This window comes from Nomascus leucogenys, chromosome 22a (genome assembly GCF_006542625.1).
Source record: "Nomascus leucogenys isolate Asia chromosome 22a, Asia_NLE_v1, whole genome shotgun sequence".
In the NCBI taxonomy this organism is placed as follows: domain Eukaryota; kingdom Metazoa; phylum Chordata; class Mammalia; order Primates; family Hylobatidae; genus Nomascus; species Nomascus leucogenys.
Window position 1 is genome coordinate 103,237,252 of NC_044402.1, and position 23,398 is coordinate 103,260,649.

The 23,398-nt window shown below is 39.4% G+C and overlaps 3 protein-coding genes and 1 pseudogene across 5 annotated transcripts in view; 1 reads left to right on the plus strand and 3 right to left on the minus strand.

Moving 5' to 3' along the window:
- The window catches only part of FAM117B (family with sequence similarity 117 member B), a 136,851-nt gene extending 129,246 nt beyond the window's left edge, over nucleotides 1-7,605 (plus strand). The window contains exon 8 of the mRNA XM_030803459.1: nucleotides 3,302-7,605. Coding sequence (XP_030659319.1) covers nucleotides 3,302-3,620 — 319 coding nt within the window. The 3' untranslated portion in view covers nucleotides 3,621-7,605. The remainder of the gene's footprint in view (nucleotides 1-3,301) is intronic.
- A 3,983-nt stretch (nucleotides 7,606-11,588) lies between these two features.
- LOC101179273 lies at nucleotides 11,589-11,803 on the minus strand (annotated as a pseudogene).
- A 38-nt stretch (nucleotides 11,804-11,841) lies between these two features.
- On the minus strand, nucleotides 11,842-13,153 carry LOC100587774 (protein preY, mitochondrial). The gene has a single exon (XM_030803367.1). The coding sequence runs from the start codon at nucleotides 12,217-12,219 to the stop codon at nucleotides 11,941-11,943; it is 279 nt and encodes a 92-aa protein (XP_030659227.1). The 5' UTR covers nucleotides 12,220-13,153; the 3' UTR covers nucleotides 11,842-11,940.
- A 2,066-nt stretch (nucleotides 13,154-15,219) lies between these two features.
- ICA1L (islet cell autoantigen 1 like) overlaps nucleotides 15,220-23,398 on the minus strand; it is a 90,501-nt gene continuing 82,322 nt past the window's right edge. For all 3 annotated transcript variants that reach the window (XM_030802783.1, XM_030802782.1, XM_030802784.1), the window contains one exon: nucleotides 15,220-17,832. In XM_030802783.1, coding sequence (XP_030658643.1) covers nucleotides 17,717-17,832 — 116 coding nt within the window. In that variant the 3' untranslated portion in view covers nucleotides 15,220-17,716. The remainder of the gene's footprint in view (nucleotides 17,833-23,398) is intronic.

The following is a 23,398-nucleotide window of genomic DNA, read 5'->3' on the forward strand; positions in this document are numbered from 1 at the left end:
ACATTTTAGCTTTAGCCATTCTTTTAAGAATACTGTTCTCACTAAGTCTTACTTTTGCTTTAAAGTACTAACTGTGACCTGAACTGGGGGGTTGGGATGGGGTAAGGAGTGATCTCTGATTTCTAGAAATGTATCTGTTTACCTGAAAGAAAATAGGTGGTTGGATTTGGGCCCAAAAAGGACAAAACCAGATTTTGTACTTCTGTCTCTATAATCTTTTTGATAACAGCACATACCATAGCCATGTCATCTGCACTTAGTAAGTCCTTTTTAATGAAGTTGAATATACTCTTTCCTGATCCCAGCTAATGAAGTCCTTAGATTCTTACACATTATGGCTTCTTTGCAATATAGAGGCATTTTTAAGTTATATCTACTTTGAGACACAATCCTTTTGGAATAACTGCTTAAGAAAAAATAAAATTTTAAAAACAGCATGAGATTTTTTCTTTCTATGTATGACTTGTAAGTTGAAGAATGCTTTGAAGTAACGTTAGTATTTGCAGCTTCTGCTAGCATATGTGGAGGTCACATATCCTGTGGTGGGTCATGTTTTTCTTGGATAATGTGCTCTTAGAAGCCACAGAGGTTAGGAAAGTGATTCTTCTTGGTGGGCTGGGGTAGTGACAGGAAGAAGAAGGCACAAGGAGAGTTTTTTTGGTGCTTTATGTTATATTGGTGTTAATGTTCTGTTTCTTGATCTGATCAGTTAGACAAGTTATTACTGTTTACATTATTTTGTGTGAGGTATATCGTAAGTCTGTTTTCATGAAAGCAGCAAGGAAGTTAAATGGTTTTTAGATTCCTGTCATTAAAAAAAAATTCCAGATAAAAAACTTTATCTAAATTTGGAAGTTTGTACTTCAGAAATGTAAAGTTTCATCCCAGAGACCTATTAGCAGCCACGAGTCTTAAGTCTTTTTTTTTTTTTTTTTTTTTTTTTTTTAGACGGAGTCTCACTCTGTCGCCCAGGCTGGAGTGCAATGGTGTGATCTTGGCTCACTGCGAGCTCCACCTCCCGGGTTCACGCCATTCTCCTGCCTCAGCCTCCCAAATAGCTGGGACTACAGGCGTCCACCACCACACCTGGCTAATTTTTTGTATCTTTTAGTAGAGACAGGGTTTCACTGTGTTAGCCAGGATGGTCTCGATCTCCTGACCTCATGATCCGCTCGCCTTGGCCTCCCAAAGTGCTGGGATTGCAAGCGTGAGCCACTGCGCCCGGCCATCTTAAGTCATTTTTAAGAAGATAACCTCAAACAAATAAGTTAATTAAAAATCTCGGCCTCATTTGGATGGAAGTGTTAAAATTAGCCTTTTCATTTTCTACAAGAAGTTTTTTATTCTACAAGAATGAAAGTTAACTTCGGTAATTCTGTCTTCAAAGGAAAATTTAAGGCATTATTTAATTATGGAAACATAACCTCAGCTTCCTCAAGTTCAGTGTATTGAAAATCATGCTCTCAGATGATAAAAATAGAAGGGTGTATGTTGTTGTTATCAGTAATATATCCAAATATACTTGTGGCACTAAAAGTACTCAACTATTCAACAAAGAATAGTGCCCAGTTGAACATAACTTACATGATGTATTTTTCTTTGTTCTTAATTGTTATATTTGCCAAAGCTCTCCATAGTGTTCACTGTTAATAAAAATCTGCCCACCTAATCATTGTCTACTTGGAACACACATCTTTTTGGTGTCCACTCCCCATCTGCTGTTTACTCATTCTTCAAAACCCAGCTCAGAAGGTTACTACCAAACCCTCCCTCTTCCTACAGGCCACAGGTTATCCACCCCCTTGTGCTACCTCTAAACCTTTTTATAAACCTTTGTTATCATGCCTGTTAGATTCTCTTGTGGAGGTCTTAACAACTCTTCTGTGCTGTGGACAACTTTGGCAGTCTGTCTGGTAAAGCTTGTGGATCCCTTCTCCGAATAATGTTTTAAATGCATCATATATGCAAGATTATAAAGGAAGCTAGTTATGTTGAAACACAGTTCTGTCCCCATCACTCCTCACCCCACAAGAACTATAAATTTAGTCCACCTCCTCCTTGTGGATTGTTTCAACTTTGTATCCTCAGAATTTAGTGCACACTTGGATTTTTATTGAACTGATCTAGATTTTTTTTTTTCTTGTGAGACAGGGTCTTGCTCTGTTGCCCAGGCTGAAGTGCAGTGGCCTGATTATGGCTCAGTACAACCTCCACCTCCCAGGGCCAAGCTATCCTCCCACCTCAGCCCCCCAAGTAGCTGGGACTACAGGTGCATGCTGTCAGACTAGATTATTTTTTTTAAAGGTTTTTATAAAGATGAGGTCTCACTATGTTGCCCAGGCTGGTCTGGAACTCCTGGGTTCAAGTAAGCCTCCCCGCTCAGACTCCCAAAGTGCTGGAATTACAGGTGTGAACCACCACGGCTGGCTGATTTAGATTTTTATTGTCATTGGAAGAGATGAGACTCAACCTAAGTCTTGATTTATTTAGGTTCTCCCACCTTGGTTTTGTGGCATTTCTGTGTTACTTTAACGATGTAGTTTTTTTATACTTTTAATTTTCATGAATTACCATTAATACCAATATCTTTTTCAACAATTTGGGTTAATTTTCAGGAGGACCTAAGAAAAGGGAAGAATTTGGCTTTAATAAAAAGCTTTCAAAGCAAAGAAGTTTTTATTTTGATTTCACATTTATATTATATTGCTCAGAAAACTATCATGGTTAACTCAAAGAATTGTTTCCATCAAAGAGATTTTTACAAGCACTTGAGGAGAAAAGCCATGCCTACCATAGTTTTTGTCATGCAATGGTGGAACTTAGCAAAAGGCGGACATTGTATATCTTTAATTTCCTTGCTGTCTCCTTCCAGTATACTGTAGACCTCCGAAAAATCATGGCAGTGGAATATACCATACATAAAGGCATACATGTCTTTAAACATCTAGATTTTCTTTTGCTATAGGAAATTCATTATTCCCTTGACCGTGTTAGCTCTTCGCTGACATGCAGTGCTCATCAGGCTGAGCTGCCTGCATGGTAATGGGGCTGTCGAGGGAACTGTAAGCAGTGATGATGAGGGCTTCTTGCATTCTAAGATACATATGTTGAATCATGTCAGATAGCACTTTGGTCCTTGGTGTTTGAAGGGGGGACAGAGCTTGAGTTTTATATTCCTTTTCTGTGATGTAAGTTAACTGTTCTTTAAAAATAAAAGAGCTTGTTTCCAAGCTTTTTTTTTTTTTTTTTTTTTTTTAAGTTCAGTGACTTAAAAGCATTGGGTTGTCTGTTCTGTGTCTAGGCCAAAACAGCTTCATGAAATCCCAGCCTTTTATTGTCCTGACAAAAACAAGGTGAATTTCATTCCTAAAAGTGGATCTGCTTTCTGCCTCGTCAGCATCCTCAAGCCACTCCTTCCTACCCCGGATCTTACACTCAAGGGCTCTGGCCACAGCCTGACAGTCACCACTGGCATGACAACCACTCTGCTGCAGCCTATTGCTGTGGCCTCCCTGTCTACAAACACAGAGCAAGACCGAGTCTCTCGAGGAACAAGTACAGTCATGCCACCAGCTTCTCTACTCCCACCACCAGAACCAATTGAGGAAGCTGAAGGATAGGTCACAGTGCAATGTGGCTGTTGTTCTGGGAAATTGGGAACCTCCTCAGATCACTGGATTCTGATGGCATCGTGCGCTTCTGGTCGGCTGTGATGTGCTCCAGCTTTCCAGCGACATGTGACGGTGAGGCTTCTGGAAGAAAGGATCCCCCGTGACGGCTCTGCCCCACTTGTGAACGCCACCCCTCAGTGCTTAGCCTGCTTTTTATCAAAGCACTGATTGAAACAAGAAAGGTCTCATTCTTTACCTTTGGAGAGACAATATCACGTTTTTGTTTTCGAATTAGACTTCTTTAAAACACACACACACACACACGCGCACACACACACACACACACCCCTGATCCTTGCCAACATGATTCCTAAAGGGAGATGTGACTGATGCTGCAAGAACCATCTTTTCTATGAAAATGACTATTTTATAATATACCAATGTTACATTTTCTGAAACATAGCAAACAGGATATTCAAAAGATTCTTTGGTGGCCTCTGTTTCTTGTTCCCTTTCTAGATGTGTGCTTTTCTCAGCTGTTTTCAGCTTTGGGACCAAAGGGATTGTTGATGTTTTCCCAGCAATCTTAATCTCATGACTATGTTCTTCTCCCAAACAAGGATTGATAGGTAAATGCATTGAACAACTATATATAAAAAGAGATTAAAAAGCAATATTCGTACATTACGTGATTTATGTTTTTGATGTCAAAAGTTTGTGCTTTGGGTGAAATATTTGTATAACTGCTGTTTTCTTCACTACTCCTGTACACATTTCACCATGTGGTCAGAAAAGTTGTAGTCTGAAGACAAGTGCTTTAATATGTTCTCACCCATATTGGAACTTGATTTAGAAGTCGGTGAGCCAAAAGGAAACTATCCAGTGTTGATTGCTAGCTAAGAGTAAGGAGCCCCTTTGGTTTTCTGTGATATATATATATGTATGTGTGTGTATATCACACGCTCTTCCTCCTTCACCACAGGTGTCATTCTGCCTTTAATCATCACTGTATGATAGCCCCAAAGAGATCCTGAAATGGCTGTGCATGGATTTCCTCCTTTGCCCTTGTGATGTTGTTGTCTTGTGGATTTGGTTGGGCTAGTAGTTTGCCAGGAGTGTAATCCAGTGGATAGTGATCCAAACTGTAGCCGCAGAATCCTGCGACTGACATTTTTCTTTGTGGTGGTGGTTGGCCCTGAGATTTGTTGCCTACAGATTTTGCTAATTTACCCCCTAACGCTCCACATAGTGGGGAAAATAGACCAGAACTTGAGTATGAACGATAAGCACCTTTGAAAACTCCATGCAGTTTTGGATTTGGGCTCATCCTAATATAAATCACTGCCAGTATCACATGACATCAGTATTTGATTTCTGGGTATGTGGTAGTGAGATTAAGGAGCTGCTTTTTTCTTTTTGAGACGGAGTTTCACTCTTGTTGCCCAGGCTGGAGTGCAATGGCGTGATCTCGGCTCACTGCAACCTCTGTCTCCCGGGTTCAAGCAATTCTCCTGCCTTAGCCTCCCAAGTAGCTGGGATTATAGGCATGCACCACCACACCCAGCTAATTTTGTATTTTTAGTAGATATGGGGTTTCACCATGTTGGTCAGGCTGTTCTCGAACTCCTGGCCTCAGGTGATCTGCTCGTCTTGGCCTCCCAAAGTGCTGGGATTACAGGTGTGAGCCACCACACCTGTCCAGGAGCAGCTCTTTTTAAAAGTGAGTTTCAGCAAACAGTATTGAATAAAAGCATCCTTTTCATTTCTTCATATACTACTTTATGATGCAATAATTTACTGTTCCTGTACATATTATAAGGTAGAAAAAAGTTTTTAAATCCTTATAAAGAGGATACAGTTTAGAAGGTTAATATGTCAGCTTACCCAGACATATTCTATCAAGGAAAACCTAGTGGTAGCAATAAATCTTCGGAAAGGACTTCTTATACTCATGTACCTTTAAAACATCTAAGCAATTTAAAATAATCCCTGTTGAGTTTAAATTCGAGATGCATTTAGGTAAATCAGATAAATTCAAACATTTGAATAAATCTGTCAGGTTTTAGATGGTAGGATTGATGAACTTGGGTACTTTCTCAATCCAAAACTAATTTATTTGGAACTAGTACGTTATGGCTTCTCAGTCATTAAAAGCTCAGTTATTTGGGGTCTACATTTTCTCACTGAGAGCCTTGATATTTTGCCTCCTTTGTTATGCATTATAACTTGACTGTATCACCACTGAGTATCTACTGTATCAGAAGTTCAGAAGAAAAGGTAAAACGGAAATCAGAATGGGGGTAGAGGAAGTTAAAAACAAGTTATTTAAAAAGAACTCTTGGTTTTTGGATGACTTGAATTCTGTTAAATCTGTGTTCTTGACCTTGCACTTCCGTTCCTCTTCCATCTCTATCCCTGCCAGTCACAATGGCATTTTAGAACTAGAATGCCACTCTGTAGAGGTTTTCCCTTTTGCTCTGTTGTGCATATTTGTCTAATTCATATCTTTCTGTGGAGTTTCATATATCCTTAATCTAAAGTAACTTAAAATTGGAATGGAAGAACAAGTTTCAGAATTATTTACAGTCTTATAAATAGAACTTATAGTCTAATGTTTGGTTGTAAGGAGAATGTGAATTTGCAGGTAAATGAATTGTATGGCAACCAGACAGATCCCTGGGGTTTGGGAGAAATAGAGCTTGAGATTTGAAAAAAAGGTACAAGGTACAAAACAACTCTAACTGCCAGTGCCAAAGGGCTAATTTTTAAGCATGTAAGCTTTATCACAGTCTTGAAAAAATATTAACCATAGGTTCATTCAGCTGTTTTATTTAACCCTTAGTTCCTGGTGGTTGATTTTTTTTTTAATGGGTCTCCAGCTTTCCAGTGAAATGTGACACCCTCAATAGAATGCATAATGTTGGTTTCTAAAATTACACTCCATAATTATTGTTATTCTGTAGAAAACTGTACAGAAGGTAAATAGAATAGCTTCAATGGGAATATAATTTAAAATTTTTTAATTTTATAAAAATTTACTTCCATTGCATTAAAAGAAATGGGTAGCATGTGTCTTTCAGAGAAAGGAACTATTTGGTTATTCACTTTGTCAATCTTAGGTTTTTTTAATCTTGAAACAATTTCTTCTTTGTGATGATAAAAATTATATAAATTTACAGTTTCTGATCATGACTGAGTCTATTACTTGTCATGGCTTTTGTAAGCAACTATGTTTTAAAAATACCGGTTTTGCCTCTTTGGTTACATGTGGTGAGCATGGATGTCAAGATTATTTTTCAACTAGATTATTCAATTTGTTTTATATTTCTTATACTTAATACTTATGACCACAGTCCAAATCAGTCTTTTAGAAGGTGCTCTTGCTAACTGTGGAATATTTGGCGACATGAAAGTCCTTTTTCTTTGCTTTCAGTTGTTGGCTTTCACCGAAAGAAAGTGTAAAAAAAGGCAGAATTTATAGCTTTCACTATGTCCAAGACTAGGACTGGGTTATAAAGATTTTCTTTTGTGAAGGAAAATAAAAGAAAATTTGCCACTACTGCATTTACTTTACTATTGTAAACTTAAGGTTCATTCCTTAGTCTTTGGAATTTTGATGTCTCAAAACCAGATGAGTGGAAGTGCTGAATTTGCAAAATAAAGCTAAGAATGCTTAACTCCGCACTTTTAAGTTTTACTCTGACCAAATTGATGATGAGCAGAGCAGCCCTGAACAGCATTTTGTTTATACAGTCTTGTTTAAGAATAGAATTTTTTTAAGTCTTCATTTTTTGTCTCTGTGGAAGCTGTGTAACTCTTTTTAAAATGCAATTTAAAACATTTTGTTATTCTAACAATTCTCTCAAAAAACAGCATTTCCAATGGTAATCGGTATTGTTACGCTGTACTTATGTATTCCCAGTACCTGAACACTTGTTGCTGCCTCACAAGAAAATAGAACTTTTATGTTAAAAATAAAGTCTGTTCTTCTTGAGTTTTTTTCTGTGAATTTTTGTGTTGTCTAAATTCAAGTTACATTTCTTTTTGGACTGGTTATTTATCTAGCTTTTAAGTGGTACATTGTTTTTCTCGGACTAATAGAAAAATGTGTTTGTGTTCAGCAGCAGGTTCCTTGCTACCCCTCACTTGCCCTAGAACTGAAAGTACCTGCTCTTCGGGGTAAGTGCTAGGCACACATTAAAATATAAGCAGCACAGAGAGATACCCATGCGTGAGGAATTCACTGCTTCAGAGTTTTATTAGAGGTAACTTAGCTGGGGCAGTCACTTACATTCATTATAAAGTACATAAGAGGAGTTTTTTTGTTTTGTTAATTCTTGGTAATCCAGCCATATTCTTCCTTTGTGACAGTGGCTTATATACGCAAGATAGTCGTTCCGTTTCAGGGGACAGTTGTTGAGTTTTGGGGGTTTTGTCTGTATCCACACAACAGAGCTGGTCAGAAGGCTACAACTGTGATAACTTAGAAAGCAGGGACACATTTTAATGACATAAGTCAACACAGTAATTTGGTCACCAAATTAATTTTTTTTTGTTTTTGAGACAGTCTCTCTGCTGTGTTACCCAGGGTGGAGTACAGTGGCACTTTCACTCAGCTCACTGCAGCCTCAAGCTCCTGGGCTGAAGGGATCCTTCTGCCTCAGCCTCCCAAGTGGCTGGGACCACAGGTATGTGCCACCACGCCTGGCTAATTTTTTTATAAATTTATTTTATTTATTTATTTTCGTAGAGACAAGGTCTTGCTACATTGCCTAGGCTGGTCTCAAACTCCTGGCCTCAAGTGATCCTCCCACCTCTGCCTCCCAAAGTGCCGGACTCAAGGGATCCTCCTGTCTGAGCCTCCGAAGTGGCTGGGACCACAGGTATGTGCCACCATGCCTGGCTAATTTTTATATAAATTTATTTTATTTAATTTTTTTTTTCATAGAGACAAGGTCTTGCCACACTGCTCAGGCTGGTCTCGAACTCCTGGCCTCAAGTGATCCTCCCATCTCTGCCTCCCAAAGTGCTGGGATTATAGGTGTGAGCCATGGTGTCTAGCCTGTTAAAATTTTTGAATTATTATTTCTGAGCAAAAAAGTTAACCAGAGTTTGGGGATAGCTAATATATTTACACAATAATTTAACATAGTATCAAATGCAAAGAGAATTCTAAAATTGGCACGTAAAATTTTCTCCCTTTCTTTCTCAGTATTCCCCCACCCCCCCTTTTAAGAGGTTGAGGAGAGCAAATATGTGAAATACAGTCATTGTAGTCTCTTCTTCATAGCACCTCCCTGCTAATGTGTAACAGATACTGTTTTTTCTCCTTTGCTAAGATTAGGTGTGCTTTTAAAATATATTTTAGTATGATAATGCCAATAGCCTTTGTAGCTCTTTGAATCAGTGTTTTCCCAACTGTTTGGGTCTTGATATGAACTAAATGAGTTCAACCAACTTTTTAAAAAATGAAGCAGAATAGAAAACATAAGTATATTCATACGTAAGGAGAGTAGTTTTCATGCGTAAAACTTTTGTCAGAGATATATACATATGTCCTAGCTTGTAGTATAAAAAGTATTTCTCACTGAAGGTTGTATTAAAACGATATGAAGAACACTGCTGTAGCTACAACTTTTAGGTTTGTCTGGTATCTTAATGCAGAAATGAGACTGGGGTCTTCAAGACATTGTTTCTACTTCCCTTTAATAAGTAGCTCCAAAATTTCTAGGTTTTATAAAAAACAAACCAAAAAAAAAAAACAGAATAATTCTCTTTCATCATTTTGCATCATCCTCAAACTGAGAATTTATTTCCATATATTCTAACTTTGATTTTATGCGCTAGTGTGGATTAGTCCTGCTGAATCATTGTTTTGTAGAAGTCTATCTTGGAGGCTCTAATAGTTAAAAACCAGGAGTATAACCATTTGTCTCAATTCTATATCTTAAGTAATTATTTTTTAGATCATTGGGATAATTGAGAGGAGAAACAGAGAAAGTCCTAGATTTAGGGCCACAATTTGGGTGCTAGTTCTGGCTCTGATGCGTAATGTTTATGGGATCTTGGGCCAAGAAGTCACCTTTGTGAACCTGTTTTATTTGTGTGATTAAGGAAATGCTGACAATAGTGCTATCACTTAGAAAATATGAAACTGTAAACAAACATTTATCTGCCTTCATATTTTGTCAGGTAAGTTTATTCATTCCATAGGGGAGCCAGTGGTTTTTGGTCATGGGAAGTGTTCTCATAAAATTCATTTTAGCTTGTAAAGTTTAAAATCGTCAAAGATAAACTGAAATTGTAATAAAAATTGATAATGCCTCTTGATAGCTTACCGAATATCGGACACTTTACATATTACTTTTACCCTAATCTTTATAATAACCCTTTGAAGCCAGGTACTGCTATTTTTACTATCATACAGATAACAAAATTGGAATTAGGTTGACTTTTCCATGGTCACACATCTGGGAAATGTCAGAGACTGTCAGACTGTCTTTGAACCAAGTCTGACTCTGGAATTCAGAGTTAATCATGTAGTCTTACTGCTACTTTGCTTGCACCAGTGACACTGGTAAAATAAAGATGTTGGAGTCATTGCAGATTATGTGACATTGGGCCACACTGCCTTGTTCTTTGTGATCCTCTTCATTGCTACAGCTGCTGGCAGCTTAGTTCAGAGGGTCAAAAGAAAGGAGCTGGTTAGTTATCAGCTCCTGATCAAGGACGTTAGTGACAGACATTCTCAAACTCTCTGGTTTTTAATGTTGCTATAGCTGCAGAAAATAAAAAGAAATACTCTTTAATTTGGGGAGCACAGGTTTTAGGGAGGCAAAAACGAACTTCAGTCACATTTCTGGTGGGTTTTTAATATACCTGGCTTTTTTGAGGGAAAGACTTATACAGTTGGTTTTTTGCTCAGGCTGGAGTGCAGTGGGCAATCTCGGCTCACTGTAAGCTCCACCTCCTGGGTTCAAGCGATTCTCCTGCCTCAGCCTCCCCAGTAGCTGGGATTACAGGCGCCCACCACCACGCCCGGCTAATTTTTGTATTTTTAGTAGAGACGGGGTTGCACCATGCTGGCCAGGCTGGTCTCAAACTCTCGACCTCAGGCAATCTGCCTGCCTCGGCCTCCCAAAGTGCTGGGATTACAGGCGTGAGCCACCTCACCCAGCCTATAATTGGTTTTCAAATCTCTGTGACTTGGTATGCCCATTTAAGAGAGAGGGGACAGTAAAATCATCTGGATCACAATTCAAATGTGTGCTTGAAAGGCACTACAAAAAAAATAACCAAAAATATGTTAGTAGTGGTTATTCCTAGACAGTAGTGCTATGGCTGATTTTTTTCTTCTAGAAGATACTACTTTAAAATGGGAAAAAAGAAACAACTTTTTATTATTTTTTTTAATTTTTTATAAGAAAGTGTCAACATCTTTATTGCTATAAGCATTTAATGTCAAAGAAATGAAGGTAATTTTACAAACTCAATTTTTGTAAGTACATGAAATTTCTATTTGATTATTTGGTTCTATATCACATTTGTTCAAATGCATTTCTTTCCATTAGAGGGACTATTCCAACATCACTCCTTTGGAATTATTTCAGTCATCCCTAACATGTGACTACCAAAGACCTTGAAGCTAAACAAACAAAGAAAACAAAATTTCAATGACTCTTAGATGAATGGAATAAGAAATAGTCATCACATGTCAATTAGGGATGTTTATCTCCAACAAGACACTGTCAAAATGTTTCTTCTGATACAGCAGTTATGTCAGAGCCTTCAAAAAACAAGGGCAGAACAAGAGTACAATAAAAGAAGTGTCTGCAACTTAAGCCTCTCACAGTCCTGAGCCTGATATGCTCAAAGCAAAGCCTCTTTCCCACAAACTAAATTCCATCCATTTGAGCTTTCAGAGATAGATGCCCAAGAGCTATCATTAATATATACAGCGTATTGACTCTAGTTGCATCAGTTATGCATGAAGAGTTTAATAACACCCAGGTCCAAAGGTGGAAGAATACATACACCGGTATGGTAATAGGCAAGAGCAGCCTGTAAAAGCAAAGGCTGGCTGTGCTAGTGCAGCCCTGTGGGAAGTTTTCTTCCACAAAGGCTGAGTGGAACAGTCCTGCTAAAGAAACCAGTGGAATAAGAACAGTCAACGTAGGAAGAGACAGAAACATTCTTCTCTTCCACTTATTACCTGCCACTGTGTTTTAAAAGGTATATGGTACTAAGGAAAGTTGGCTGTTGAGTTTTTTTTATTTTTTTAAATTACGAACTAGTGCTGCTCCACTTCTTGCTTCTTTGATGCTTCATCCTAGCTGCCTAATATGATATTATTAGGAATCCCATCAGTGATTGGATAAGCTATTCCCAACTCTTCATTAATCAATTCATTTGTTGATGCTTCATATCTGAGCGGCTTCTTGGAGAGCGGGCACACCAGTAACTCCAGCGCCGGATCGAAGGCGTGGGGCGGCTCCTCAGTCTTCTTGCTCCTGTCGGCCAAAGGCTGCGACCCCGACGCGTGCAGGCACCTACGGGTGACCGCGCCCCGCAGCGCTGAGGCGAGCCTGCCGCGTGCTCTGCTCAGCATGGTCTGGCAGCCGGAGACCAGGCCTCACTGCGCCTCCGACAGCCGGGGTCGAGCTCCTGGCTCCCTGTTCGTCCAGGCCAGCCCAAGAAACAACTTTTTCTTTCATGTTTTTTGTATGTGTCTTTTTAGGTTATGGTCAGTGAGGTGTAGCCACAAGGGATATCACAGGAAAGACACAGGGAAAAAAGTTGTAATATACTCACAGGTCCTAGAGAGACAGTCACTGCATGCTGAGAGGGGGTCACATGGGAGGGGGCTCAGCCAAGCAGGTGGGGAGCAGAGAGGCCTAAGACATGGGCAGGAGCTTTCGGGTCAGGGAGAAGCACACAAGAAAAAGAGAATTTCACTGGTGCATTTAAATGTTACTAGGTCATGGGCAAGGTAGCAAGGGAAACTTGTGGCAGGGGCCACCCATATCACACTGGGCCAGGTGATCACAGCCTGTTTGTGGGGATGTTGAGGCAGCAAGAAAACCGGAAGTTTAAAACGTACACTACAAATGTAAAAACATACACTGCAAAATCTCACCCACGACACCAGTCAGAACTTCATTTCCTTTTTGTATTTACTCTTTGGCCAATAAGTGGTTAATTTACACCACTGAGTGAAGAACCATGTCTTGACTTTAAATGCCAAGGACAGTTTGTTTTGAACTCTTTAGTATTTTAAATGGTACAGAAAAAGATGGAAAAATAGCTTATGTTGGTCTTCTGGATGTGACCCATCGTTACCAACCATTTTTCTTCTCATCTTGTCCCATAGTTTTCTTTGCCATGTTTAAGCACTTTACTGTTGCATGAAATGTATTACTTTCAGTTCTACTGAATTAATATTTTAAAGTTTGTTTTTTCTTCCTAATTGCTATATTCCAAAATTCTGGGACTGCTTCATTGCTCAAGGTAGAGAAATGCAGGGTCCTGCCAACACTATGGAAGACAAAAATAACTGAATCAATTCTGGCTCTCTTCTTTTTATTCCTGCCTTCAATAAGTCAGGTTACATACTATGGTTTATATTTAATTGTTTGTGTCTAGGCTCAGATTTTTGATATTTGATAGTTTTTGTTACTGAAAGTATTTTGACAAATAACGTGCATTATATTATTTCCCATATCTTACATAGTCCCCTTCCATATGAAATAAGAAGGAATTCATCTCACAAGGATTTTTTTTTTTTTTTTGAGACGGAGTCTCACTCTGTCACCCAGGCTGGAGTGCATGGTCTGATCTCGGCTCACTGCAACCTCCACCTCCTGGGTTCAAGCAACTCTCCTGCCTCAGCCTCCCAAGTAGCTGGGATTACAGGCATCTGCCACCAGGCCTGGCTAATTTTTATATTTTTAATAGAGATGGGGTTTCACCATGTTGGCCAGGGTGGTCTCAAACTCCCGACTTCAAGTGATCTGCCTGCCTTGGCCTCCCAAAGTGCTGGGATTATATAGGCGTGAGCTACCGCACCCGGCCTTACAAGGATATTAATTGCCCTGGTTTTATTTTCGTTCTCCCATGTCCATATCAACTCAATGTACTTTCCTAATACTATGATCTTGAGGTAAAACCCAAGTTTTTGAATAAGAAAACAATAATTGTATCAAAAACTTCAGGAAACGAACTTTTGTTTTATGCCATCTTGCAATCTTTATTAAAAGAGGCTCAGAAAAATAGAACACATGTAAACTTCCTTCGTTCTAATGCTGTAAGACCTCTACATTTCTAGATGGTCTACACATATACATGAAATATTTATAGTTGAAATACAAAACACTTTTTCAATTTGCAAATACTGAAACCTGTTTGTTGAAATACAGTTTGTTTCTTTTTTTTTTTTTTTTTTTTTGAGACGGAGTCTCGCTGTGTCGCCCAGGCTGGAGTGCAGTGGCGCAATCTCGGCTCACTGCAAGCTCTGCCTCCCGGGTTCACGCCACTCTCCTGCCTCAGCCTCTCCAAGTAGCTGGGACTACAGGCGCCCGCCACCACGCCCAGCTAATTTTTTTTTTTTTGTATTTTTAGTAGAGACGGGGTTTCACCGTGGTCTCGATCTCCTGACCTCATGATCCGCCTGCCTCGGCCTCCCAAAGTGCTGGGATTACAAGCGTGAGCCACCGCGCCCAGCCGAAATACAGTTTGTTTCTAATCATATCAAGATTCTACAATTAATGAAGGATTTCAAAAACATACAAAATTACACCAATCTGATCTTATTATGCCCTGGTATTCCTGCCTCTCCTAAAAAATGGTTGTAGACACACTAGGCAAAGTTTAGCTCATCTGGTGTTTTTTTAGACTTAAACACATTCTTATCCAGTATAAATAAAGTATAGATATTTCTCCCCATTTAACATAAAAAATGCCTATTTTGAGGGTTGTTCTCAGCCTACCATTGGTTAAGGATAATTAATTTACTTCTTATTGAATGGATTATCTAGATTAAGACAAAAAGCAACCAGTCATTCTCTGTTCTGTGCTTATCCCGTCCTTTCCCTCCTTTCTTCAGTGTGGTGGTTTTTTATATTAGCAATATTGGTTTATTAGAGGAAAATTTCCTTCTGACCACAAAAGCTGCTGAGCTTCAAATAACTAATCTTGAGGAAATACAAATGTGGTTACCTTCATCTTGATAAAGTTATTGATATGCTCTTCAAAAATAGTGGTTGGACTTACTGGAAGTTAGAACTGGACTTGCTAAGGAAGTTAATGTTGCTCTGGGTTAAATGGGAAACATATACTGTGTTGAAAGAAGAAATGTTATAGAAACTAGTAACAGAATAATAAAAGTCCCTTGTATGTCTCCATTTCGGGAGAACTTTTGCTTTTGGAAAATTTAGGGTGTTCCTAGTATGGACTTTGGGCTTCTGCTTTGTCTGCTTGTTAAAGTATCTGTATTCGATAACAGGGACTTCCTTGCACACATGTGAGGGAGATTAATATCTCAGAACTAATACATTAGCAAGGTGACCACTACAAAGAAAAATGGTACGAACTCTCAAGACATAAAGTTAGCTTTTTTTTTTTTTTTTGAGACGGAGTCTCGCTCCGTCGCCCAGGCTGGAGTGCAGTGGTGCAATCTCGGCTCACTGCAACCTCCGCTGCCTGGGTTCAAGCAATTCTTCTGCCTCAGCCTCCTGAGTAGCTGGGATTACAGGCATGTACCTCCACATCTGCCTAATTTTTGTATTTTTAGTAGAGACAGGGTTTCATCATGTTGGCCAGGCTGGTCTCAAACTCATGCCCTCAAATGGTCCACCCGCCATGGCCTCCCGAAGTGCTGGGATTACAGGTGTGAGCCACCATGCCCAGCCAAAGTTTTAGCATTTTCTGAGGCACTCAAAAGTTGAGAGCACCAGAGTCACCATGGGTATAGAATTCAGACTGGGACTCATGATCATATCTTGGTGATTGGAACTTGGCAGAACAGTGCAGTATTGCATTCTGGGAAATTTCACTGAGTATAAAGGAAGACTTAAAAAAGGCTTCTAAAGAGATAAGTAATGGCTCATTAAAATCTAAAATAAAGAAATAGGAGTAATATTGTGAAAAGATTTTATGGAAAGACTTCATACCTTTTATCTGAGTCAATGTTTCTGACCTTCAGATAAGGTCCTTCCAGCCTAAACTGTACTTGGCCATTGTAGTAGTTTTCTGGAGAGCTTGTGGGCAGTTACTATTATAGATGGCTATGGATGGGATATGGACTGCATTTCACCTACTCTGGTCCAATGTTTTCTATGTACCATGACAAACATTACAAGCAATCCTCTTCTAAATAAGCCTGTTTAGAATAGAACTAAGAGCACATGGAAGCTACTGTGAATAACTTAGTCAAAATGTCTTTTTTTTTTTTTTTTTTTTTTTTTTTTTTTTTTGAGACGGAGTCTTGCTCTGTTGCCCAGGCTGGAGTGCAGTGGCGCCATCTCAGCTCACTGCAAGCTCCGCCTCCCAGGTTCACGCCATTCTCTTGCCTCAGCCTCTGGAGTAGCTGGGACTACAGGCGCCCGCCACCACACCTGGCTAATTTTTTGTATTTTTAGCAGAGACGGGGTTTCACCATGTTAGCCTGGATGGTCTCCATCTCCTGACCTTGTGATCTGCCTGCCTTGGCCTCCCAAAGTGCTGGGATTACAGGCGTGAGCCACCGCACCCGGCCAGTCAAAATGTCTTCTTATGAAAATGCAATGGACTGGATGACAAATATAAAACACTTAGGAAATTGCTTCAAAATTAATTAAAGGGTGGGCAAGAAAAAAGGACAGGAAATTGAGTGATTGATGTGTGTGTACAGTAGCTATGTTTTTATCAGCTTACACTAACTTCCATTAAATAGCCTTCCTCTCGAATACTTAGGTTCTAAACCCTGTAGGGGTAACAGATTTTGCTTAGTAATCAAGTAGAGCTTCAGATTATGTCACCCACAGAAAGAGGGAAGTAGAAAAATGAGACACTCCCTTATTGATCACGCAGAGCTTTCTGTATGTCTGCCAGAAAGTAATTCTGGGTTAAATTATGTCACAAAATACGGGATAAGTATGCAAATATATGTAAGGATAAGGTGTTCATAAGTGTCTCCCTCATTCAGATAGAAATTTCTAGGTATTTCAGGAATACTATTGCCAGTTGCTTAGGGAATATTCTCCCATCATTTTATTTTCAGGAATAATATAAATACTGCATAATACTATATAGCAAGTGTATAAAAAAGTGGGTCTGAAGACACTTGTACAAGCCTTAAGAAGTATTACTGTGCATTCTGAGTTTTAGGAGATGATGGGAAGATAGACTTTTCTGTTTCTGCAGAGGATGGGCTTAGCAAATTAATTATCCTGCTACTTCCTCTTCAAGATTTAATAATGGAATTAGGGAGTGTCCATTATTTTGTGTGAATGAAAAAACATTACATTTTAGCCTCCAAATGAAGAAAAACAAGTACCAAGTTTCTCTGTGATTTCATTAAAGCAAACTGAGTTCTCAAATCTTATTCTGTCTCTCTAACCCAAAACAAAGCTGGTCTGGTTCTAATGCTGTTTTCCAAAACAGAAAATCCTCCTTGCTACTATTTATTTCATTTAAAAACTGACCCCAAACCACAACCCAATTTACATGCTATCTTTTTTATCCACATATAAAATTCTCACAGCCAGCAAGGCAACTTAAAAGGGTTTCCAAAGAAATGAGCTCAACTCCATATTGACAGAATTATTGCTAGCCATTATTTTGACATAAATTTCAGTATCTAAATATCACAGACTCTGTAGTTTCTAATATTTTCCACATAGAAGTTTCTAATATTTTCCACATAGTACCAACAGCTGCAAATCCAAGATATGAAAGATGTGTACTTATTCAAATGTGGTCTTTACCATCTGTCTAAAGTTGGCTGACAGGTGTTATATTCACAAACACCGTGCTTTTGTGTGTGGATTACAATAGGAACTCCTTTCCACAAAGGAAATACGTTGCAAAATTCATGTCTCAAGGTCACTGAAGTGACATTATAACTTCAGTCAAGCATTAAGTAGTTCATCATCTGAGTGTCCAATAGCGTCTGGGTTTGAAAGTGGATCCAAGTCTGCAAACAGATTGAACCAGGCTGACATGTCTTGGTTGCCATTGTTGGGGGCTATTAAAAAAGAAAAAAAACACATTAAAGAGATTCAGTTTTGAAATCACGTTTTTGTACCACATTTATGATTTTGAAGTAGGTGCTTCTTTTGAATTAAGAAAAAATTAAGATAACTGACAATAATCTATCAACTATAGTCCCCTTAAGATTTTTTTTTTTTTTTAATTGGTAGAGACTGGGGTTTCCCTATGTTGCCCAGGCTGGTCTGGAACTCCCAGGCTCAAGTGATTCTCCCACCTCAGCCTCCGAGAACACTAGGATTATAGGCATGAAACACTGCTCCTGGTTTAAGATAATTTTGAAAGGCAAATGCAGATAACTTGTGCTTTGATAAGGCGCCTATATTTAAATAATTGTATGCTGCTCTGAGAAAGGAATTGAGTTAAAAGTGAAAAGGCAAGCAATACTGTGGTCTCCACAGAACATTTAAGATCACTTATAGAAGACTCTCAGATAAGGTTTAAAAGTAAACTTGTTCATATCAAGTAAGAAATGAAATTTGTAAACACTGCTTCAAGTTGATTTATGTTTATTATAAAAGTGGTATTACAAAAATATTAGACATAAGGAAAAAAATTCCCCCTAATCCTACCACATTAGCACTCCCAACATTGTCATTTTGATTTACAGTTGTTATGTCTTTTCCATGTGCACTTTAAAACTTCTTGATGTGTGCATTTTACAGTATGCATTTTATCTCAGGTACAACTTCTTGTTCATTAGATCCCTCACATCTCCTTATGGAGACTGGAAAATTTTATTTCTCAAGATTCTACAAGTTGCACTGTGGCAGATATTCAAGAGTGTACATTTGGGCTGAAGGTTGGGACTAATAAAGAATGCACAGTGGCACAGACAGTGGGTCATCTCAGAAGTCTAGGCCCCTGAAAGCCAAGGAGCCCAGAAGGCAGGGTTGAGACCCAGAGGACAGTCTAAGAACTGGACATGAAACCAGAGTCACAGTGTGGAGGGTAGAAGGCAGTGCCAAGGCAATTCTCGTTCACATCACGGTAACACTCACTCACCACAGGCCAGAGGGCTGGGGTTTGGGGTATAGGGATCCAGGGCCCCAAGGATCAGGGCAGAGTGAAAGGCTTCACTCTGTGTGTCCAGTTCTGTTTCTGAGTACCCTGAAGTAGTATCAGTGATACCCACACAAAATCTGGCTTTGAGTCCTGGGCGTAACACCTGCTAATGAGTAATAGTGGGCAAGTCATTTAACCTCAGGGGCTCTTGTCTCCTCATCTGTAAAGTAGTAACCATATGATTCATCATTATATCAGGATACATGAGAGTAAATAGGGGCACTATTAGTCATTATGCCAGAAGAATAGATGTCACTAAGATAATACCTGACCTCCTTCATGCAGCTATTGAAGAGTCCTGAAAAGTATGTAAATATTGTACAGCATTATGCAAATGTAAGGGAGTTTTATATTCATCAGTCACAATGGGAAATAAAGGTCTGCCGTTACATCTTTTATAGAGGCTCTCCTTGTATACACCATTACTGCCTCCAGAGATTCTTATAGGATAACAAGCAGAAAATGAATTCTATACAGAGAGAAAAAGCCCAAATTAAACGTAATTAATTTTCATAAAGTAAATACACTCATCAACAATATCAGCATCAAGAAGTAGAACATGACTGGGTATGGTGGCTCACACCTGTAATTCAAGCACTTTGGGAGGCTGAGGTGTGCAGATCACCTGAGGTCAGGAGTTTGAGACCAGCCTGGCCAACATGGTGAAACCCCTGTCTCTACTTAAAAAATTAGCAGGGTGTGGTGGTGCACACCTGTAATCCCAGCTACTTGGAAGGCTGAGGCATGAGAATTGCATGAATCCGGGAGGCAGAGGTTGCAGTGAGCCAAGATTGCACCACTGCACTCCAGCCTGGGTGACAGAGTGTGACCCTCTCTCAAAAAAAAAAAAAAAAATGACTACTCCTCTGAAGCTCCCCTCATGCCTGATACCCTGACATCCTTCCAGTCACTATTCACACATCCCCAACCCCAGGGAATGCCAGGGTAAATCCCATTCTGGTGTATTATTAACAGTATCACAGTAATGCTAACTAGCATATATTTTAGTCAATGGTTAGATGCGTTTCTGTTAGGTATGTACTTAGGAGTGGAATTGCTTGGTCACAGGGCATATGTATGTTAAGTTTTAGTAGAAACTGCCAGTTTTCCAAGTGGTATTACCAGTTTACACTCCTACATGCAGTTTTTGAGATTCTAGTTAACATTCTTGTCAATTAAGGACTTTCTTTTCTGTTTCATTTTAGCCATTGTAATAGGTAGGTCTTGAATTCCATTTTGCTTTTAATTTGTACTTCCTTAATGACTAATGAAGTGAGGCTCTTAATGAACGAATTTTAAAGTTGTTAAAATTTTCAATTTTATGGCCAGGCATGGTGGTTCATGCCTGTAATCCTAGCACTTTAGGAGGCCAAGGCAGGTGGATCACTTGAAGTCAGGAATTTGAGACCAGCCTGGACAACATGGTGAAAACCCGTCCCTACCAAAAAATACAAAAATTAGCCAGGTTTCATGGCGTGCCTGTAATTCTAGCTACTCGGGAGGCTGAGACAGGAGAATTGCTTGAACCCAGGAGGCAGAGGTTACAGTGAGCCAGGATCATGCCCCTGCACTCCAGCCTTGGTGACAGAGCACAACTCTGTCTCAAAAAAAAAAAAAAAAAAAAAAAAACCCAAAACATCAATTTTATTAAATTTTTTTGTTGTTGTTTTGTTTTTTTTGTTTTTGAGACGGAGTCTTGCTCTGTCGCCCAGGCTGGAGGGCAATGGTATGATCTCAGCTCACTGCAACCTCTGCCTCCCGGGTTCAAGTGATTCTCCTTGCCTCAGCCTCCCAAGTAGCTGGAACTACAGGCGCGTGCCACCATGCTCAGCTAATTTTTGTATTTTTAGTAGAGACGGGGTTTCACCATGTTGGGCAGGCTGGTCTCGAACTCCTGACCTCGTGATCTGCCCACCTTGGCCTCCCAAAGTGCTGGGATTAGAGGTGTGAGCCACCGCACCCAGCCTGTTAAATTCTTAAGTTTAGTTTTATTGTACCTTCTTGGTGAGAAGTTTTTTTTTTTCCCCTAAATTTTTCCTCGAAAATCAGCCTCAAGAATTATAGGTAAATAGTGCCTTTGCTTTTTTGTGTTCGTTTCTGAAATTTATTTACTTTATAGTGTCTGTTTTAAATGATTAAGCACAACTTGTTTTAGCTGGTTTTTAAAAAGAAAAGTATTACTATAAGTACTCTGAATCCCTGAGGGATGGCTGTATTCTGAACCTGCCAGTGTGAAATCTGTGATTTGCTTGGAATCGAGGGTTTCCCCTACTGGCTGACCTCAAAGTACTGGGAAGAATAAAATAGATTCCAGGAGTCCACACTGATATCAATGAATAAGTAAATAAGTAGGGAAAAAGGGAAAGCTTTCCCATTCAGTAGAACACTAACTCATAAATACAGAGGGAATGAGGAAATAGAAAATCACCGTTTGGCAACAACTACAGTAATAAATATTTCATGGAAGAATTATCAGTGAATGCTAAATTAGTGGGCAAAACTTCAGTAGAAACAAACCATTTGCAGTATTTCAAAACACTTCCCACAAGATACTTACGAATTACAAAGGGAAAAATACAGCAGTCACTTTGTAACGGAGAAACGTGGCAGATACCACCATAACCAAGTGATCAGGCTTAACATCACCAGGAATGAAACAAAATAGACATCATGCACCCCCTGATAGGATTTACTAAGGCACAACACCATTCCTGCACTGGTAGCCCTGCCAAAATGCATAACCTGGGTCTAATTATGAAAAAATATTAGCTAAACCCAAATTCAAGGAATATTCAAAATAAATGACCTGTACACTGCAAAAATGTCAAGGTCATGAGACATAAAGATTGAGGAACTGTTCCAGATTAAAAGAGGCTAAAGAGACTTTACTAAATGCAATATGTGATTCTGGGTTGGATCCTAGACTATGAAAAACTAAAATGAAGTTGACACATTAGTGGGATAATTGACAAACTCTGAATAAGGTCTACAGTAGATAATGGTCCTATGGCAATGTTAATTTCCTGATTTTGACTTGTACTGTAATTGTGTAAAAGAATGTCCTTGTTTTTAGGAAATAGACAGTGAATATTTAGTGGCAGAGGGGCATCATGTCTGCTACTTAAACTATTTCAGTTCAGAAGAAATTTATATGTATATGATAGGGGGGTGGGGAAGAGAGAGTATGAGTGTAAAGCAAACATGGTAACATTTTGGAAACCTAAGTGAAGAATGTATAGTAGTATTTTGTATTAACTTCTGTAGTCTTTCTATAAGTCTGAAATTATTTCAAAATTTAAAGACACTGATATCACAAGGATTCAGAAGTCAGCCTGAAAGGGCTCCCACTGGCCAACACAGGAACAATGTGAGCACCAGAATCAATAAGTTCAGTGGTGATTATAAACCACTGAAAACATAGGAATCAGGCCAGGTCCACTGACCCACACCTGTAACCCCAGTACTTTGGGAGGCCGAGGCAGGTGGATCACTTGAGGTCAGGAGTTCAAGACCAGCCTGGCCAACATGGTGAAACCCCATCTCTACACAAAAATTGGCCAGGTGTGGTGGTACATGCCTGTAGACCCAGCTCTTAGGAGGCTGAGGCAGGAGAATCACTTGAACCTGGGAGGCGGAGGTTGCAGTGAGCCAACATCACACCATTGCACTCCAGCCTGGGCGACTCTGTCTCCAAAAAAACAACAAAAGAAAACATATTAATCTATACTGATAATAAATAAATGAGTTGAGGATAAGAGAGGTCTCTTGTTTACAGCAGAGTATTGAAGACCAGTGAAGGGAATGAATTATATCTCAGTAGGCTGTTTGTTTGTTTAAAAACTGTGATCCATGGATCAACAGATAACCAGTTGTGTTGTATCTACTAAATAGAGTATTATTCAGCCTTACAAAGGAAGGAAATCCAGTCACTTGCTACAGGATGAACCTTGAGGACATTATGCAAAATGAAATAAACCAGTCACAAAAAAGCCAAATACTGCATTATTTCAGTTGTATGAGGTATCTAAAGTAATCAGACTCAGAGAAAGCAGCATGGTGGTTACCAGGGACTTAGGAGAAGAGGTTTTTTAATGGGTATAAAGTTTCAGATTTACAAGATAAAGTTCTGAAGATCTGTTTCACAGCAGTATGAACATGCTTAATATTACTGAACTGTACTCTTAAAAATGGTTAATATGGGCTAGGCGTGGTGGCTCATGCCTGTAATCCTAGCAGTTAGTTTGGGAGCCTGAGGCGGGCAGATCATGAGGTCAGGAGATTGAGACCATCTTGGGTAACATGGTGAAACCCTGTCTCTACTAAAAATACAAAAAATTAGCTGGGCATGGTGGCATGTGCCTATAGTACCAGCTATTTGGGAGGCTGAGGCAGGAGAATCGCTTGAACCCAGGAGGCAGAGGTTGCAGTGAGCCGAGATTGTACCACTGCACTCCAGCCTGAGTGACAGAGCGAGACTC

What these genes read in the sequence shown, in the direction of transcription:
- LOC100587774 (XM_030803367.1), bottom strand. Translation starts at nt 12,219, where the DNA reads ATGCTGAGCAGAGCACGCGGCAGGCTCGCCTCAGCGCTGCGGGGCGCG.